This window comes from Salvia splendens, chromosome 7 (assembly GCF_004379255.2).
Source record: "Salvia splendens isolate huo1 chromosome 7, SspV2, whole genome shotgun sequence".
Lineage (NCBI taxonomy): Eukaryota > Viridiplantae > Streptophyta > Magnoliopsida > Lamiales > Lamiaceae > Salvia > Salvia splendens.
In genome coordinates, this window is record NC_056038.1 from 5,762,456 (window position 1) to 5,780,770 (window position 18,315).

General features: G+C 39.5%; 2 protein-coding genes and 1 long non-coding RNA gene across 4 annotated transcripts; 2 read left to right on the forward strand and 1 right to left on the reverse strand.

Annotated features, from left to right (window-relative positions):
• The first annotated feature begins 2,998 nt into the window (after positions 1-2,998).
• Positions 2,999-6,263, forward strand: LOC121811332. Its single transcript, XM_042212169.1, has 3 exons — positions 2,999-3,285; positions 3,643-3,837; positions 5,939-6,263. The coding sequence occupies exons 2-3, from the start codon at positions 3,679-3,681 to the stop codon at positions 6,107-6,109; spliced, it is 330 nt and encodes a 109-aa protein (XP_042068103.1). The 5' UTR covers positions 2,999-3,285; positions 3,643-3,678; the 3' UTR covers positions 6,110-6,263.
• Positions 6,264-13,625: 7,362 nt separating this feature from the next.
• Positions 13,626-15,149, reverse strand: LOC121740818. 2 transcript variants are annotated; one of them, XR_006037680.1, is made up of 3 exons: positions 14,916-15,149; positions 14,780-14,846; positions 13,626-13,690 (listed from the first exon to the last, which is right to left on the reverse strand). XR_006037680.1 is itself a non-coding variant. In XM_042133449.1 (3 exons), the coding sequence occupies exons 1-3, from the start codon at positions 14,979-14,981 to the stop codon at positions 14,333-14,335; spliced, it is 423 nt and encodes a 140-aa protein (XP_041989383.1). In that variant the 5' UTR covers positions 14,982-15,127. The 2 variants fall into 2 exon arrangements, 1 of the variants encoding a protein (XP_041989383.1); XM_042133449.1 differs by lacking the exon at positions 13,626-13,690 and adding an exon at positions 14,333-14,622 and having other exon boundaries at positions 14,916-15,127.
• Positions 14,477-15,418, forward strand: LOC121740819. The gene is made up of 2 exons (XR_006037681.1): positions 14,477-14,615; positions 15,158-15,418. It is a non-coding gene; the product is annotated as an uncharacterized LOC121740819 (long non-coding RNA).
• Positions 15,419-18,315: the final 2,897 nt, after the last annotated feature.

The following is an 18,315-nucleotide window of genomic DNA, read 5'->3' on the forward strand; positions in this document are numbered from 1 at the left end:
ATGTGGGGGCTATTGGAGGTGTCTACTATAGTGGCGGAAATAGAATTTTGGGGTTGTGGACAACAAAATTGGGGCTATGGACAAAAACTGGGGCGGGGCTATTGGGCGTGTTCGCCTTATAGTGGACACCCTAAGCACCGCTAGGACAAAGGCTCTGGACATCTCATTCTTCTCTCTCCCTGTCAAATTATATGCTGATGTGACAACCAATTTAAAATACGTGGATAAAACGTTGGTTCAAACTTAATTAAACATTGCCATTTTATTCATGTATTTTAAATTGATTGTCACGTCAGCCGGACTAGAGTAGGATGAGATCATTGTGAAAATTTAATTTTCTCAATTTATTTTTCATATTTTGAAAAACATTAAAGTTGAACGAATTAAAAGTTTACCCTTTTTTATGATTTATTTTGCAATTCTCCATTTAAACAATAACGAAGTTCGATTTCTAGAGAGGTATATATTGCACATAGAGCTAGTACGGAGTACTATAATTTAAAAAAAAAAAGTGTGTTACAATTTGACATCAAAATGACAACCTTATCATGTTATTGTTAAAGCTTTCGATTTATTTTTCTTAAAGAAACTAAGAAAAGGAATTATCTACTAAGTAGTCCATCAGATACATAAAAATATAGATATTTTTTATTTTTGTTCATCCTATAAAAATATAGGCCTTTATATTTATGAAAATTTATCTCTAACTTATTACTTATATACATCAATTTATTTACAACTTATATCATTATGATTGACATTACAACTTATTAAATACTAATAATAATGCATGTCTTAGAGCATCCACTACGCGTCCCGCGCGGCTCGCGTTCCGTCCCGGAGGGACGGTTCTGCCGCGGGACGCGTTGCAACCCTCGTCTCGTCCCGTAGCCCGTCCCCAGCCCGTCCCGTAGCCCTCATCCGCGAGACAAGGGACGCGCCGGCCCGTCACGCGCCCGGGCGACGTGGCGCGCCCCCGATGCATGCGTGACGCCCACTCGCTGGCCCGCGAGTGGGCGTCGTCACGGATGACGCAATAATTCATTTTTTTTAAAAAAATCGATTTTTAAAAAAAAAAAACGAATTTTAATAAAAAAAAAATTTCAAACGGTAATGTTACCGTTAATTTTTTTAATTTTATTTATTTATTTACTCTATAAATAATCCTATTTCATACTCATTTCACACACAAACACACATCTATTCCTCTCAAATCCTCTCTATCACTCCAATTTCCATCTTAAATCAACTCAAACAAATGAATCCTTTTGAGCAAATGCGTCAATTAATGGAACAATCACTTGAAGAAGATCGATGACGAGAGGCGGAGGAAGCCGCGCCACCCCCACGACGCTCCCGGAAGTACATCAATCGGAACCGGGAGGAAGCCGTCGCACGGTTAGTACGCGACTACTTCTGCGATAACCCGATTTGGGGAGATACCTACTTCCGTCGCCGTTTCCGCATGAGTAAACCGCTATTTTTCCACATAGCGAATACTTTGGCGGCCCGGGAAGAGTTCTTCCGAGAAGGGTTCGACGCGGTCGGCCGTCCCAGCCATACGACGCTGCAGAAATGTACTGCAGCCATCCGTCAGCTTGCGACTGGACAAACGGCCGACATATTCGACGAATACCTCCACATCGGAGACACCACTGGGCGCATGTGCTTGCTCAACTTCTGCAGAGGCGTCCGAGCAGCCTTCAGTGACGAATTTCTCCGGAGGCCAAGCACGGACGATTGTCAGTTCCTCCTCAACCTGCACGAACAAGTGCACGGATTCCCCGGGATGCTTGGCAGTGTCGATTGCATGCACTGGCAATGGAAGAATTGCCCGGTGGCTTGGAGGGGGTCCTACACGAGCGGCCACAAAGGCACCCACCCAACCGGTACTCGAGGCCGTTGCCGACTACCGGCTTTGAATCTGGCACGCGTACTTCGGGGTCCCTGGCTCGAACAACGACGTAAACGTGCTCCACCAGTCCGATCTCTTTACCGAAGTTTTGGATAGTAAAGCGCCGGCCATCAACTTCGTCGCCAACAACCGACTGTATAAAATGGGGTACTATCTCGCCGACGGCATCTACCCGAAGTGGCCGACCTTCGTGAACACGTGCGGCAGGCCTGCGAACCCAAAGCAGGCTCTTTTTGCGCAGAAGCAGGAGGCTGCGAGCAAGGATGTGGAGAGGGCGTTTGGGGTTCTCCAAGCGCGCTTCAACATCATCAAAGCCCCGGCTCGTTCCTGGTTCATGGAGAGCATGGTCGACATCATGTATACGTGCATAATCTTGCACAACATGATTGTCCGAGACGAAGGACCCAATGCAGGAAATTGGTTCGACCCCGAATCTCCCGGAAGCTCAACCGCAAGTAGTCTGCCGCGAAGTGGAGCGCATCCGTCTATACAAGAACGATTGGCTATTCGGGCAAGGACACTCGACTCTAGCGGCCACACCCAACTCCAAGAGGATCTAATTGAGCACATTTGGGAAAACTTTGGAGGAGAAGATTAAATTATGTCATTTTTTATTTTTTTAGAATTTTAATTATGTCTTTTTTTCTTTTTTTAAGTTTAAGTTGTAATGTTGTTTTAATTTTAATGAATTGTGTTTGTTTAAATTTAATTGGGTTGTAAAAAAAATAAAAAATGAAATTGAATGAATAGTAATTAAGGGACGGAGCGTTGCAGGTTCCGTCCCTTAGTTAAGGGATGGAGGAAAAAGGACAGTGGGGCACTCAAATAGTAGTCAAATAGTAGTTAAGGGACGGTATAGAGACAGCGTAGTGGATGGTCTTATTATCCACTAAATTACTTTAACTATCATTTTCCTTCTTTTTTTCCACTTAGTAATTGTGAATTAATTCCTATGTCATTTTAAATACATAGTACTATATTTTTATGGAACAAAGGGTAATACTTTTTCTGAATATGTATTTAACTAATTTAAAAAATAAACTGAACACAAAATTTAATTAGGCGTTAATCGTGCTCCCAATCTCCATATAATGCAGAAACAGAGAGAGTAACCCAAAGCCAATTTTGTTCTCATAATCTGCTGCCATTACTGACTTCAACAAATTGTGGAAACTTGCGCAATTTGTGCTTTCATCTTCATTTCTTAGCTTTAATCACTTTGCTTTCCCTCCCAGTTTTCACCTTACGCTGAAGCAACCACTTAGACTTTTCTCAATAGCTCCGTGCAACCAAACAAAGCGTTTTCGATGATTTCACTACCTATTTTGATTAATTCCGATGCTGTTCGCTACAATTTTCAGTTTTGATCTGTAAGTTTGTTTTCTGCTCGACTTCAATTCGTTTTTCTTCTCACCATTTAGACTTTGTCAAAGTTATAGCCAACTGAAACGCAAATGAAAAATTAGAGCTTTGAATATGAGTTTTGATTTGGCTAATATTGTCCCAAGGTCGGATTTTAAGTTGAATGTGGAAGGTATAAGTTCATTACATTGGAATTGAAAAATATTGATGTTGGGTAATGGGTATGGATTATCTTCAAATAATTTCCTCTTTTTGATTTAGGTATTTATGAACTCTCTGTGCACACATCATTTGTTATCATGATTATTATTGGTTATCAATTAATTTTGTGGTTTCTGGTGTGTGTGTATTTACTATTTGTGTAGGTTTTGGGGAAGACGATAGATAGGTCTACAGGAATCATGTCGAGACCAATGCTACTTGTCTGTCTGTTGCTGATACTGATCATTACATCCCAATTTGAATGGAGGCAGCAATTAGTAAGTGACATGGATACGAATCCGGCAGAGTCTCAGAAGCAACACCAGATCTCAAAAAGGGAGGAAGGTGTCAAGGAGAAGGTATTTGTTGCTTCCTCTAATCTGTATTGATTGGTTATGTTTGTTCTGTGTGCATTTTTTTTTGGTTTTTGAGGTTATATATGTTTGTCATATGTCTCTGTTTCTGATGGTGAACTCTAGTTCCTGTCATGTGTTACTTGTTGAAAGTGGATATTATACACTATTAAAGCAATTGAGCAATTTCCTTTTTGCTATCTTCGCTTGTTTCACTTTGTATCAGTATTAAGATTTAATCAGCGTGTACTCTTTCCTCAAGCACATTTGGTGTATTCAGTGTATATGTATAATGTATATCACTAATTCACCAACCACCTGTTTCTCAAACAGAAATTGGAAGTACAATACCAGAAAACATCTTAACTGAATAAATGAGAAATGAATTTCCTAGAGATTCTTTTCCTTTTGATAGGGTTTATTGTTACTCTCTTGTAATGGCTGGGTACTTAGTTACGTATTTCTGCGCTGTATGCTTAACGATTAAGGGGAATGGTGCATTGTGTAACTGCAAGGGCTTATTTGATCCTCTTCCCGGTGATGATCTCATGATAGCTGCCTGCGCCAACTAGGCAACTACCATCTATCCCTCCAGGGATTTCATATGATTGACGCCGGACATTGAAGAGCCTCTTATTTCAACTAACATTCACATATCATAATTGTTAGTTTTAGCAACTGCTACACCACCTCCTCAATGTTTTCCTTGGCCATCTGTTATCAAGAAAGTTAACTCATCCTCTTCTCCATTACTTAGAGAAGTGACCTAAGAAAAGTGCATAATTGCAGCTGTGCCAAAAACTTTAGTTTGTTGTTGCGACCTTGGGGGATTAACAAATAACGAAAGAGCATGTAATTCCTCTGAGCCAAAAAGACCAGGTTAGAAACACCAGAGGAACTATAAAAAATGAAGCCAGCCTCCTGTTGTTGGATAGCGAACAAGTGCTTCTTCACTGAGAAGTGGTATTTCATGTCTCACTATTACTAACAAGTGAGACGATAGACCTTGAGAATGAAAAGGGTGTCCAAACTTCCATTTAACTAGTGTGCTAGCCAGTAGGAAAAGGCATCTTTTCCACTATAGGGTGGTTGGTATTAAGTAAATGACACATATTGGGTTATATTTCGAATAAGGAATTTCCTTTCCCTTGGGTCTAAGTTCTGTGTGTTGTGTGTGTAGTGATTAAATTTCCTTCTATTCCGTGGCATAGTTGACTCTTCACCCCCAGCTTTAAGCGCTGGAGCTAATGCCACTCTGACTTAGAGGTGAAATCAAACCAAATCCAGTCAATATGTGTTACTCAAGCCCGACTTAGTCAATCATAGGTTTACGGTTTACCTAAAAAACATCCCTCCTCAGCTTAATCAAGTATAGATATTTGGGCTCGAGATCAACTTCATTGTTGCCATTATCAGATAGACTGATTGTAGGGGCTTGATTATATGATCTTATAGGATACATGACTGTAGAGATTCTCTTTACTTGATTAAGTATCTTAAACAGTTTAATTATTTCTAACAAATTTTCCTATCAGTATACACAGAATCCCTTGGTCTTCCGTTGAGTTCACAACTGTAAACTCGACAAACTCGATTCAACTTGCTTAACTGAATTGCTTACAGAAATTTTTGAAGACCTATCACAATCTCGATTAGAAAGGCTGAAATGTAACTAACTTCATGCCCATTCATGGTAAACTGTCCTTAAATAACTAAACACTTAAACGGTGAATTGGAAAATATACTAGGTTGTATAAAGATTGAGATTGTATTTATCCAAGGATCGTGTATCTCGTTCTTCTCGGGAGTTACAACTTGATTAATTGTTACCAAAGCACTGTCCCAAACCTTAATAGCTCAGAGGTTGGCATGGTTCAGTTACTCCTCACTGACTCTAGTCACTCTCTACCTCCCTCTTAAGTTTATGAACAAATGAAGTAAGGTTCTAAAACTCTTCATATAGTTGCAGTTCTTACTGTGAAGGTAATGAGTAGCTCGTATAATATAATGAATTTAACTACAAATTAGGAGCTTGATCTTTCTGCACTATCGTGTGCTAAACAAGGCAAGGATGATTACTGAGCTTTGTTTATTCCTGTTGGTGCAGATAATCTTGTCACAGGAAAAGAGCATCCAGAAACTGAACGAGGTTGTCAAGAGTCTCAGGGAACAACTACAGCAATGCCGGAGCAGTAATGAAACGACGTGGAATGCCACTTTCAGCTCCTTATCCGAAAGCATGACTGAGCTTGAGCGCCAACATAGTTTAGAGGACTGAACCCAATGTCTTCAATTTACAGAATGCTTGTGTAATGTCTGAATTGTTTTTTGTTTTGTTTTTGGTCCAAACTACTTTGTTGTAATCAAATTAAAATGCACCTCTTGTGGTATTATGTGTTAACAATTAATTGTAGGATAGATTGGGTGATAAATAGATGTTGCTGCGGCTGCCACCGTCTGTCTTTATTGCCAATTATAGAACGTTGAAGTTGCGGAAATAAGAAAGACATGGATTTCATTATCGTACAAGTCTAGAGATGAGGCGATGTATTAATAATTAATTAATGAGGATGTATTATGTAGGTCAACTGTCCTTTTCTAATTACTTAAGTTACGCCCATATTAACTAAATGGGTTAGTATTTTTTTAATTCTATTAATGCCTTTAAGTTCAAAAGTTTTTATATTGTTTTGATGATAGAAACTGCGAAAGTTGATATCAAATTTATACGCACTATATTTTAAATATTGTCATAAAACTGAAAAATGTGTGACTGGTTTTAGAAAGTGATAATAGTTAAATTTATTAGTTATAGCAAATTTAGTCTCTATATTTTGTCACTTGTATATTTGTGTTGACATGATACAATAACAACAAAATAATGATACGAATTTACATGATTAAAATATAATTTATGTTAACCTAACATATAAGATTATATTTTTAAAAATAAATAAAATAATAGTATTACTCCTATTATTTTTAATGGATATACCCAGACCCAACTCGTTCTTTTATGAACCCAGCTCGAAATTATCAAGTTTCTAACGGATTAACTCGATAAGGACACATATCTAATAAGATTTGACTTAATTAAACTCAATAATTTTGTGCATGTTTGTGTCAAATTCGTGTTACGTCAAAATTGCAAGAGCGGGAAAAGGGAGGGTTTGATAATAGAGAATTAGTAGAATCCAACATGAGTGCAGGTTTGATGTGATATGACGTAAGGAGGTGGAACAATCCATTATCAATATGGTCGAACATTACTAAGGTTGGTTGAAAATAAGTACCTCAAACGTAAATTGAGTATTTATGGATCGATGAAAATTAAAGAAAGAGCCATACAAATAAATACTACATGTATATGTCTTCACTCACCACCATATTTAACTACCCGCTTCACATATATTTAAGGATTCTGTTTCATCTTCTTCAATATGTATGTCACTATGTGTCAGTGTGGGTTGCTCCAAAAAATTTAAAGTTTCTATAAATTAATGATTATATATAGTCTTGAATTGTTCGATAAATAAATATACCATGACCATCCCTACGTCCATGGCATACTGTCGAGAAGCTGAAAATATTAATTTGGGATCTTCTATCCCACATTTGGTTTCACACTACCAATTTTTTCGGATTTTTATAATAATTTCCAATTTTAGTGAGTAATTGACTAATAGGATTGATTATTTTATAATGGATATTGATACCTAATATCATGGAACTTTCAAAAAGTTGGGCTTTTCCCACGAACTTTGAAATTAACAAATAATATCACGAACTTTACCATGAATTTGTTATTTCCCACCAATGCAAAAATTAAGGCAAATAATTTTATTTTACGATTTTTTTTCGTAATTTCTCGACAACAACTTCGAGAGTTTCAAGTTTTTCAATCTTTGAAGATAATTTTTCTTGAAGCACGCCCTCCAAAATTGCTCTTCAATCTATTAATATAGCCAGAATTTTTTCATTGGTGGGAAATAACAAACTCAGGGTAAAGTTCGTGATATTATTTACCAATTTCAACGTTCATGGGAAAACCCAACTTTTTGAAAGTTCCGTGATATTATGTGTCAATATCCCTTTTATAATTAATGTATAGGAGTATTATATAATTTAAACTTTAAATTTAGTACTAATAAATATTAATGAGGATTTATTCCATAGCAATAAGTTTTAATGCTGTAATGATTATTAAAACTAAAATTGATAGTGGGGTTCGTGTTTGATTCGAAATAGTGATGCATGGTTAAATTGGAATCATATTGATAATTTTGATTTTATAATCAAAACTATAAAAATAGACCTAACTGAAATTAGCTTTGTAGGTCAGGCATTCAGGGTTCGCTCGACTTCATGACCAAATCTCACTCGGCCGAGTAGGTTCCTCTGACTCCCTCTTCCGCGCCTCTACTCGGTTGAGTCGCTTAAGGGTCAAAATGCCACTCGATCGAGTTAAATTCTCTAATTCCCTCTTCTGCACCTTTGCTCGGTCAAGTGACTTAGGCCATCTGCAATGCTGTCTCTTATCCGTCTATTAACCGTCTCATTACTTAACTATTCATGGGCCCCACTGTACTTTTCAGTCCATCTCTTAACTAAGAGACAGAACCTGCAACCCTCCATCTCTTATCCGTCTCTTAACCATCTCTTAACTTACTATTCATTCAATTTAATTTTTTTTATTTCCAACAAATTCAATTAATAAAAACACATTTCATTAAATAAAATAAAATTACAACTTAAAATAAAATTACAACTTAAAATTCAAAAAAATTTAAAAAAATACATAATTAAAATCTTAAAAAATAAAAATTACATAATTTAAAATACAATTTTATAGAAATGAAAAAAAACTACTCCGCCGGCGAATCATCCCCCCGAAGGCGGTGGCAGTGCACTCAAGCTACCTGGATGCGGAATATCAATTTGTCTTGCCATATACTCAATTCCGGCAAGATGGGCTTGATATTGTGGAGGCGTCGTGCGGGAAGTGTCCGCCATCGTGGCGGTCAAGTACATGGACAATAGGGTGTTCAAGCCCGAGACCGAGCCTGCCTGGCTTGATTTGCCTCGGCCCTGGGTGCCCGGCGTCGACGAACCGGAGTCGGAACCACCCAAGACATTGTAATGCCCCTCAGTCGCCAAATGCGTTGATGTCAAACCCGCCGAAGCTGCCACCGCCATAGTTGCCGTAGCCGGGCATTTTGTGATGACAATTGGAGAGGTTAGATGAAAATTGAAGAGGAAATGTAGATGATTTGGGAAGAATAGATGTGTATTTGTGTGTGAAATGAGGATGAAATATGAGTATTTATAGAGTAAAAAAACGGTCGAAAAACGGTAATATTACCGTTTTCGATTTTTATTTTTAATTTTTTTATTAAATTCGAATTTTTTTAAAAAATGATTTATTGTGTCAGCATGACGAAGCCCACTCGCAGGCCGGCGAGTGGGAGTCACGCATGGCGCCGGAGCGCGCCACGTCGCGCGAGCGCGTGGGGAGACAGCCCGCGATCCATCTCGGTGGGACGGGCGTCTCGGCGAGACCGGGACGAGATGGGACGCTGCAACGCTTCTCGCCGCCGTCTCGTTTCGGCAGGACGAGATACGAGCCACCCGCGGGACGCGTTGCGGGTGGCCTCAAGGGCAAAAGTGCCACTCGGTTGAGTTATATCCTCTGACTTCGTTTTCCACCCCCTTCACTCGATCGAGTAGTATTGTGGCACAAGCACCACTCGGCCAAGTCAACTCTTATGTCTCTCTTTCGGTAGTGCCGATTCGATTGTGTGGCTTTAGGGAAAAAGGCCACTCGGCCGAGTCACTCCCTCATACTTTCCTTCAAGTCGCGTCTACTCGGTCGTGTGGATCGTAGGATGCATGCCACTCGACCGACTTCAAGCAACATCTTTTTCGGTTCATCCTTTCTTAATCATTGATCTTCTCACTTGGATGACGCTCCAGGTCGCCTTGATGGTGTTGTTCCATGATGCGAGGTGCCTTGATTCACATCAAATTGTCTATCTCCAATATTTTGCTTTGGTTCAAAGAATGGACAACAGAGAAGAAAAAGGGAAATGAAGTGAAAAGAAAATGTTTATTTTAACAAAACGATTTCATTTTGCAGCGATACAAAAATGTGTCGTTTAAGTAGTTGGATGTTTTGTCAATGTATAAATTGATTATTTTTAAAAAATTCCTCCAAGTTATGATATAGTAATATTGACTATTTAAAAGATTTTATTAGAGATTGACCAAACTTGGTGATTTTTTCGTCAATAGCCTAACTTACCTCCGGCTTAGTATATGGATTGAACTCCGGCTGAACCCCTATTTAGTGTGAAATTTGTTCGCATGTACATCATCATAAACAGCTATATTCCTCGAAACAAAGCAAAATATTCATGATTCAATAAATATTCAACCAAACAATTGATTCCAGGAAAAAAGTAGTTGACATTTTGATGTATGGTGCTTCATCACCTAGCTAACTATTATCGCTTGATAAATTGTCTCATGGCTAAAGAGTTCTACCATTTTTCATTAAAGAGAATTCACAATAAAACATATAAATTGGTATGGTTGTTAACAATTTGAAGCAAATGCATGCCATGCAAATGCAGTTCTTGGTGAATCATTTTTGAAGTTGAGGTAGGCGTTACAATCTCCATATAGTTTTCCAATAATTAATATCAATTCAGATGGCAGTTACGCAATTAATGAAATTTGAATTGCTTCTGCAAGTACTAATATGTTAACCAACAAATTTCAGCATTAAATGTAACCATTAATTAGGCACATCATAGCATGTAGTTGCAAATATTTACTTAAATCCCAGCAAAGTTCTTGTGATTTCAAACCCTATAATCAATTTTATTCAATTCATTTTCTCCAAACCTATTCACCAATCTGTGTACCCTATTCGCATGCACAGTCAATTCTTGATTTTAATAGGATTTGGTCCCAATATATGCTCTCCTCTCTCTCTAAAGTCTATATATATACAACCCCCTTAGACAGCTTGGACACACACCAACAATTTCAAATATACATATTTCTACAGATCTTCCAACACCTCTTAGCATCAAGAATCCCAAATTGCATGCAATACAACTCTCTAGTAGAAGGTATATAAATTCTTAAATTGTCACTTTTTCTTGTTTCAAAATTAGGTCATGAAAGTGGATTATTATATCTTCTATCTTTCCATATTTTGTTTACTCAATTTGTTTAATTAAGTGATTCTAAGTGTACCCTTATACTTGTTTTAAGCCTTACTCCAATATTTGAACTCAGTTTTAAAACTATCATAAAATAAGAACTTGAGAATTTATCAGTTTGAAGTACAAAATATAAGGTGGTACAAACCACAGAGTATATCAATTGACAGCACAAACCATATCAGTTTGCAACCGACAAGTTTTCAAGTTCTCATTTTAGATAGTTCTCAATTAAACCATTCGCTATTCGACCTATATAGTTTTCACTTTTGTAGCAAAGATGAAGTATGATTGTGAGAGCCCACAACTTGAGCTGAAACTGAACTTGTCCCCTCCGGGGGAACACCGACAAGTGGTGTCACCAAAAGGGTCGCCCCGGAGCTCATGTGTGTCGCAGGAGACAAGCCCAGAGAGGTACTCGAGCAGCCCGGAGGCGATGTCGATGATGCTGGTGGGGTGCCCTCGCTGCCTAATGTATGTCATGTTGTTTCGGGATGATCCAAAGTGCCCTAAGTGTAAGAGCACTGTTTTGCTCAATTTCTTAAATGACAGAACCAACACCAACTGATAATATCATCCCTCCTAAGCCCTCCTATATTTTGTTTTGTTATTTTTGTTTTCCAACAAAAAATATCAGTCTCATCTTTTCTTGATGTGTAAGACGGATATAAGAAATGAAGAGTGAGGGGTTGGTTTTGTAATTTCACTTTTTGAGTTATGCTTATGCTGCTACTTCTGTATCATAGCAAATATTTTTAGACCCGTGTTTTGTTGTTGGACTACCACTCAAAAAAACATCAAAAAAAAGAAACAGAAAAGTTAGAAGAAAAAAAGGATTGTTGATGGGCTAAATGTGTGAATTTTTCCATAGAGGAGCACTACACTCCCTATACTCATATAGATACAACATCCTACCAATCTGGACCCCTTTAATATTGAGATGTGTGGTGTAGATTCCATAAACTCAGCTTGCATCATTTATTCAATTTGTTGCATCGAAGGGTAAAATTGTCAGTTCCCATATGAAAACAGGTCTTCCAAAATTGAAGGCGCAAGATTCAGGATCAATCAATATACATCCCCATCAACTCAAATTCAATTGAAACATCTCAACTGAATCTTTCTACTCCCACCATAATCGGTCACATATCTCCACTCCTACCAAATTTGATAAACCTAGATGCATCTCATTGTTTTTCCACACCCCACCTAAAAACCTTCACGAAATTTAGATACGAAGTTGCATCTCCTAAAAGAGAGCGCAAAGAAGATTATGTTGGATACAATAATTTTATCCACACATAAAGCCATTTCTTTCTTCTGCTTTTGACATGTAATCTCAGTTCCTTCAATTTTTTTAATCGATGTTTAGACAATATTTTTTATTTAATTTTATACGGTTTTCAGTTTGTTCTCAATGGCTAAAAGACGCGGTATTTAGAAATCCCCGGCGACTGACGGCGCTGAAACTTTTGGAATGGTAAGTTTTGGATTTGTTTTCGGTAAATTTCTGGTGTGGGAATTTAGGATTTATATCAAATTGGAGCACAAAGTGATCTATGCTTTCTGGGGTGGGGGTGGTGATTTTTTTTGTTCGCAATCGCACAACGGTTTGATATGATATACATGTATTCCAAAGATTGCTTAATTTGAGCCCGACTTTGCTTAAATTGTTGGAAAGATTGCTAAATTTGAGAGTAGAGAGGTTTCAATTTATTCGAACGATTGCTTATTTTGGGTGAGAATGTCACGACCACCCTTTAGGGTTAACAAAACGGGCGATCGTGATTAAAAGAATTTAATAAATAGACGAAAAGAACTAGGGTTTCAACACAAGTTGGACCAACAATTAATATCCCAATAAATAACCATGAGTTTGGTATTATCCAACAAGAAATTCAAAATATCCATTATCCTAACAATTAAAGTTGTCGGCCCAAATAAAACATAATTAAACGAAACGTCACAGCGGAAACGACCAAGAGTAAGAGTGACGTCATGTGTGAAGACACAACGACACTCAAGGTTCAAAGACAACAATAATATCTTAAATTCACTTGCTCGACACCACCACATCCTCGTCGCCGCTCAACCTGCACATAGGGAAAACACATGCAGGGCTAAGTATTATAAAAAAAAATACTCAGTGGCTCATGCCGAAAACATTTTCAATAAATAGTAATTTATCATGCCATTCACAAGTAACCACCGGGGTTTAGCTTTAGAAATGTCCGAGGCACTCAAAATCATTTCCATTTAAAACGTCGCCTGATAAGTCATTTTCCCATTGACGTTAGCCATATCTGGTCATACATGACTTGGAATGTGGCCACAAACCAAGCCACTAGACCGGTCAGCCCGTACGCTAGCACACAGTCTACCATAGGTGTACACTAATCCAAGTAGGGTTTGCGGCCCTACGAGGACCCGAATTCGATTTAAACAATATTGGCCAGAGCCACATCAGATAGGCACGTTAAAGCAAAACACGGCATGATAAACACATTTTCATTCTCATAAATAAAACATTTAGGACCTTTGTCCTTATTTAAAAAGGAAGCCCACCTCGATTGCTTAATCCGAAACTATTTTCTTTCCTTTGCGTTCACGATTCCCTTGCGAGATATCACCTTTAGAATTAAAATAACACATAAATCAACATACTTTCAAATTAAATAAGTAAAAATGCATGCATCCTAAGCGAAGTTATTTATCTCGGTTTTCGATTATTCGGCGGCCGCTTACACCCCTAATTCCTCCGTTAGCTCCTCGTATTTTTTCTCAACGATATCGAAATAAAATTCCCAAAATTAAAAAAAAAAGTAATTAAATTATCGCAAGCATTTTCCCCTCGAACTATATTTATTTCGGACTTAGGATATAATTATTCATTCGTTGAAATATTCCGGAATTAATTAAATAATTCGCCACTATTAATTATCGGCCCAAAGATTTATTTAAAAGCCTCAAGTTTAATTATTTCCCCCACTTTATATCTCCAATTAAAATTTTCAAGCCCAAACAATTAAATGAGAGCCCAAACATCCAATTTATATTGTTGAGGCCAAATTTCTTTCCTTAAAAAGACACAAGCCCAAACTTAAATTAAATCCCACAAATTATAAGGCCCAAATTCTAATAAAGAACAAAAGCCCAATGTTTTGAAAACTACTCCCACCCCACGTCTGTCACACTCTCTCTCCTTCTTCTTCTCTTTTCTTCTCTCTCGCCCAAATTGCAGTCAAATTCCCCATCGTCGTCGCTTCTCCGATTCACCCTTCGCCGGCCGCCGCTGCTGTGGGAATCACGTCGTCGCTGCTGTCGTTGTTCGATCCAGCCGGGGAGTGCCGCTGCCGGTGGTCGTGCAGCCGTCGCCGGGAGGAGCTGCTGCTGCCGTCGGGAGGAGGCTGCTGCACTGGACCTAGCCGCTGCGTCGTTGCTGCTGCTGTACCGGGATCGATATCGCGATGCCGCTGCCCCGCGCACACCGCCGTCGCTGCCGGGAGGTGCTGCCTCCGGTCAGCCCCCGATTCCGCCCCGATTTCCTCCCCGAAGGTAAGTTCTTTATTTGATTTCGTGAATTAAAATTTATTTCTGTAGTTTAGTTTGCTTTGATTCATTCGATTAGGAGATATATCACAGATTGTGGCAACAGTAGGGTGTAAAATATATGAATGCAGTAGTATGAAATTGGAAATTTGGATGGGAGAGGTGTATACCTTCAATTTGCAGACGGATTTTGAAAGAGTAGATGATGAATCTTTTCCCGATTTTAATTCTGGTTTTCTGTAGAGAAGAGTGAATGAGTTGATTTCAGAGCATGTAGAATAGAGAGAAAAATTCTGCAGAGTTTACCTTGAATTGAAGTTGTGAAGAAGAAGGCTTGGTTTTCTTGCTGCAGAGGACGTGTAGAATAGGCATAATGAATTGGTTGGGTGATTAAATTAAAGGGATGAGTGGTTTGGATGTGGGAGAGATTTAAGGGAGTGGGGAGAGAGGGGAGAACGGTTTTGACGTGTGTGAGGGGAGGAAGAATTCGAAATTCCCTTTTTTTTCTTCTTTGAATTAATCTGAATTTATTTGGTATTTATTTGCAGTTCACGGAAGAGGAATATCTACTCACGGAGGAGGAAAATCTGCGTAGAATATTTAATTAAAGATATTTTATTTTAATTAGTTTAGTTTAATTCACAACCCATTGTATTTTATATTAAATTGTGCAGTCCGCAACTTATTTATCACGGACTGGATTTTTATAACATTTATTTAATTTATCGGATCCAACACAGAATTGAGTCCAATAGATATTCTTCACGGACAGGAATTAATTAAATTCGCGCAGTCATTTATTTCACAAATCTCTAGTCCAGCAACAATTAATTCACGGACTTCGCAAAATAAAAGCATTAATACAAGTACTTTAGGGTTCGAAAAGTGGGGCGTTACATCCTACCACCCTTAACAGAAATTTCGTCCCGAAATTTTTACCCTCAAGTAAAGAGTTCCGGGTACAATTCCATCATTTTATCCTCATTCTCCCACGTGGCTTCTTCATGCCCATGATTTTCCCAAAGTACTTTCACACAAGCAACAGGTTTATTTATCACATTCTGGATCTTTCGGTCCAGAATAGATTGGGGTCTCTCCTCGTAGCTCAAGTCTGGGTTCAACGCGACTTCTTCGAAATGGATCACGTGTTTTGGGTGGAACACGTATTTCCGTAACTGCGACACATGGAAAACGTTGTACACATTTCCAAGGCTTGGTGGCAGCGCCAATCGGTATGCAACGGGGCCCACTCCTTCAAGAATTTCGTAAGGTCCAATAAATCGTGGCTTCAATTTGCCCTTGACGCCAAATCGTGTTATCCCTTTTGACGGAGATACCTTCAAGAAAACTTTATCGTCAGCTTGGAATTGTAAATCGGTTCGTCGGACATCCGTGTATGATTTTTGTCTGTCTTGAGCTTCTTTTATCCTCTCACGAATTTGTCGAACGATTCCCACCATCTCTTCGACTGCATCAGGTCTGAGTATTCTTCTCTCGCCAACTTCATCCCAGTAGAGCGGCGATCTACACTTTCTTCCGTATAATGCCTCGTACGGTGCCATGTTTATCGTTGCCTGAAAACTGTTGTTGTAGGCGAACTAGATCAGTGGTAGTGCTGCCTCCCAACTTCCTCCTCGGTCGAGTACCACGGCTCTCAACATATCCTCGAGAGTTTGGATTGTTCTTTCGGACTGTCCATCGGTTTGCGGGTGAAACGCTGTACTTCCAAGCTCCTTCTGTAAACTTACCCAGAATCTTGAGGTGAATTTCGGGTCACGGTCGGACGTGATAGTCACTGGGACTCCATGCAATCGAACTATCTCCCTTATGTAGATTTGAGCCAATTTGTTGGACCCATAGCTTATGAGAATCGGTATGAAATGCGCACTCTTGGTAAGTCGATCTATAATTACCCAAATGGCGGTGTTCCCTCTCAGAGTCCTTGGCAAACCTGTCACGAAATCCATGGCTATGTGCTCCCATTTCCACTCAGGAATTTCCAGTGGTTGTAGCTTCCCATACGGTCGTTGATGTAGAATCTTCACTTGCTGGCAGACTAAACATCTCTCGACGAATGACGCTATATCCCTCTTCATACCATTCCACCAAACGCATCTTGCTGAACTCGCGAATCAGGCTTTCCTCTTTGGTGAGAAAAGTGGCCAGTTGGGAATGGTCCTTCCGGCTCAATGCATCTGCCACTACATTTGCTTTGCCGGGGTGATAATTGATGCCACAATCGTAGTCCTTTACCAACTCGAGCCATCTTCGTTGCCGCATGTTCAGATCTTTCTGCTCGAAGAAATACTTCAGGCTTTTGTGATCCGTGCAGATCTCACATCGGACTCCGTAGAGATGATGTCTCCAAATCTTTAAGGCGTGCACTACCGCTGCTAGCTTCAAGTCGTGGGTTGGATAGTTCAACTCGTATGGCCTCAATTGTCGTGACGCGTAAGCAATCACTTTGTTGTTTTGCATCAACACACATCCAAGTCCCACCTTTGAAGCATCAGTGTATACCACGTAGTTCACTCCAGGCTCTGGCACAGCTAGAATCGATGCACTAGTTAGCTTTTCCTTCAACAGCTGGAAACTTGCCTCACACTCTGGGGTCCATTTGACTTTTACCCCCTTCTTGAGTTGTTGGGTCATGGGTCTCGCTATCTTGGAGAATCCCTCTATAAACCTTCAGTAGTATCCTGCCAAGCCTAGGAAACTCCGAATCTCGTTTGGTGTTGAGGGTGCTTTCCATTATTATACCGCCTCAACCTTGGCGGGGTCCACTCGGATTCCCTCTGCTGACACAACGTGACCAAGGAAGTTCACTTCCTTAAGCCAAAACTCGCACTTGCTGAATTTGGCATACAGTTTCTCACTCCTCAACGTCTCCAATGTGATTCGCAGGTGTTCCTCATGTTCCTCCTCGTCCTTCGAGTAGACAAGTACATCATCTATGAACACCAAAACGAATTTATCCAAATATGGATGGAACACTCGATTCATCAAGTCCATGAATACCGCACGTGCATTTGTCAATCCAAACGGCATTACCACAAACTCATAGTGACCATATCTCGTGTGGAAAGCAGTCTTCGGTATGTCTTCTCGTCGGACTCTCAACTGATGGTATCCAGACCTTAAGTCCATCTTTGAGAACACACCAGCTCCTCGAAGTTGATCGAATAGGTCATCTATTCTCGGCAGTGGATATTTGTTCTTGAGAGTCATCTTGTTCAACTCTCTATAATCGATACACATTCTCATCAATCCATCCTTCTTCTTCACAAAAAGCACAGGCGCGCCCCACGTTGAAACACTGGGTCTAATGAAACCCAAGCCCATAAGCTCTTGTAGTTGTATCTTGAGTTCTTCCAACTCTTTAGACTCTATTCGGTATGGGGCCTTGGACACCGGTGCCGACCCTGGCTCTAGGTCAATTGTGAACTCCAATTGTCGATCTGGCGGTGGACCAGGCAACGCTTCAGGAAAGACGTCTGGAAATTCTCGTACCACAGCAACATCCTCCACTTTCCTTTCTTTCTTCTCATCTCCTTGTAGATAGACTAGATAGGCAGGACGCCCTTTTCTCAACATCATTGTGGCTTGGAGTGCGGAGATGATGGACGTTTTTTTGTTCATCGGGATTCCATGATACACGATTGGTTCCTTTCCAGGGGCTCGTAATGATATTTGTCTCTCCTTACAT

Coding starts and splice junctions, on each gene's coding strand:
- LOC121811332 (XM_042212169.1), top strand. CDS start 3,679: ATGTCGAGACCAATGCTACTTGTCTGTCTGTTGCTGATACTGATCATT. Junction 3,838..5,938: donor AGGAAGGTGTCAAGGAGAAG/GTATTTGTTGCT, acceptor CTGTTGGTGCAG/ATAATCTTGTCACAGGAAAA.
- LOC121740818 (XM_042133449.1), bottom strand. CDS start 14,981: ATGCCTATTCTACACGTCCTCTGCAGCAAGAAAACCAAGCCTTCTTCT. Junction 14,847..14,915: donor CTTCACAACTTCAATTCAAG/GTAAACTCTGCA, acceptor TCTTCTCTACAG/AAAACCAGAATTAAAATCGG. Junction 14,623..14,779: donor AATCCGTCTGCAAATTGAAG/GTATACACCTCT, acceptor AATCAAATAAAG/AACTTACCTTCGGGGAGGAA.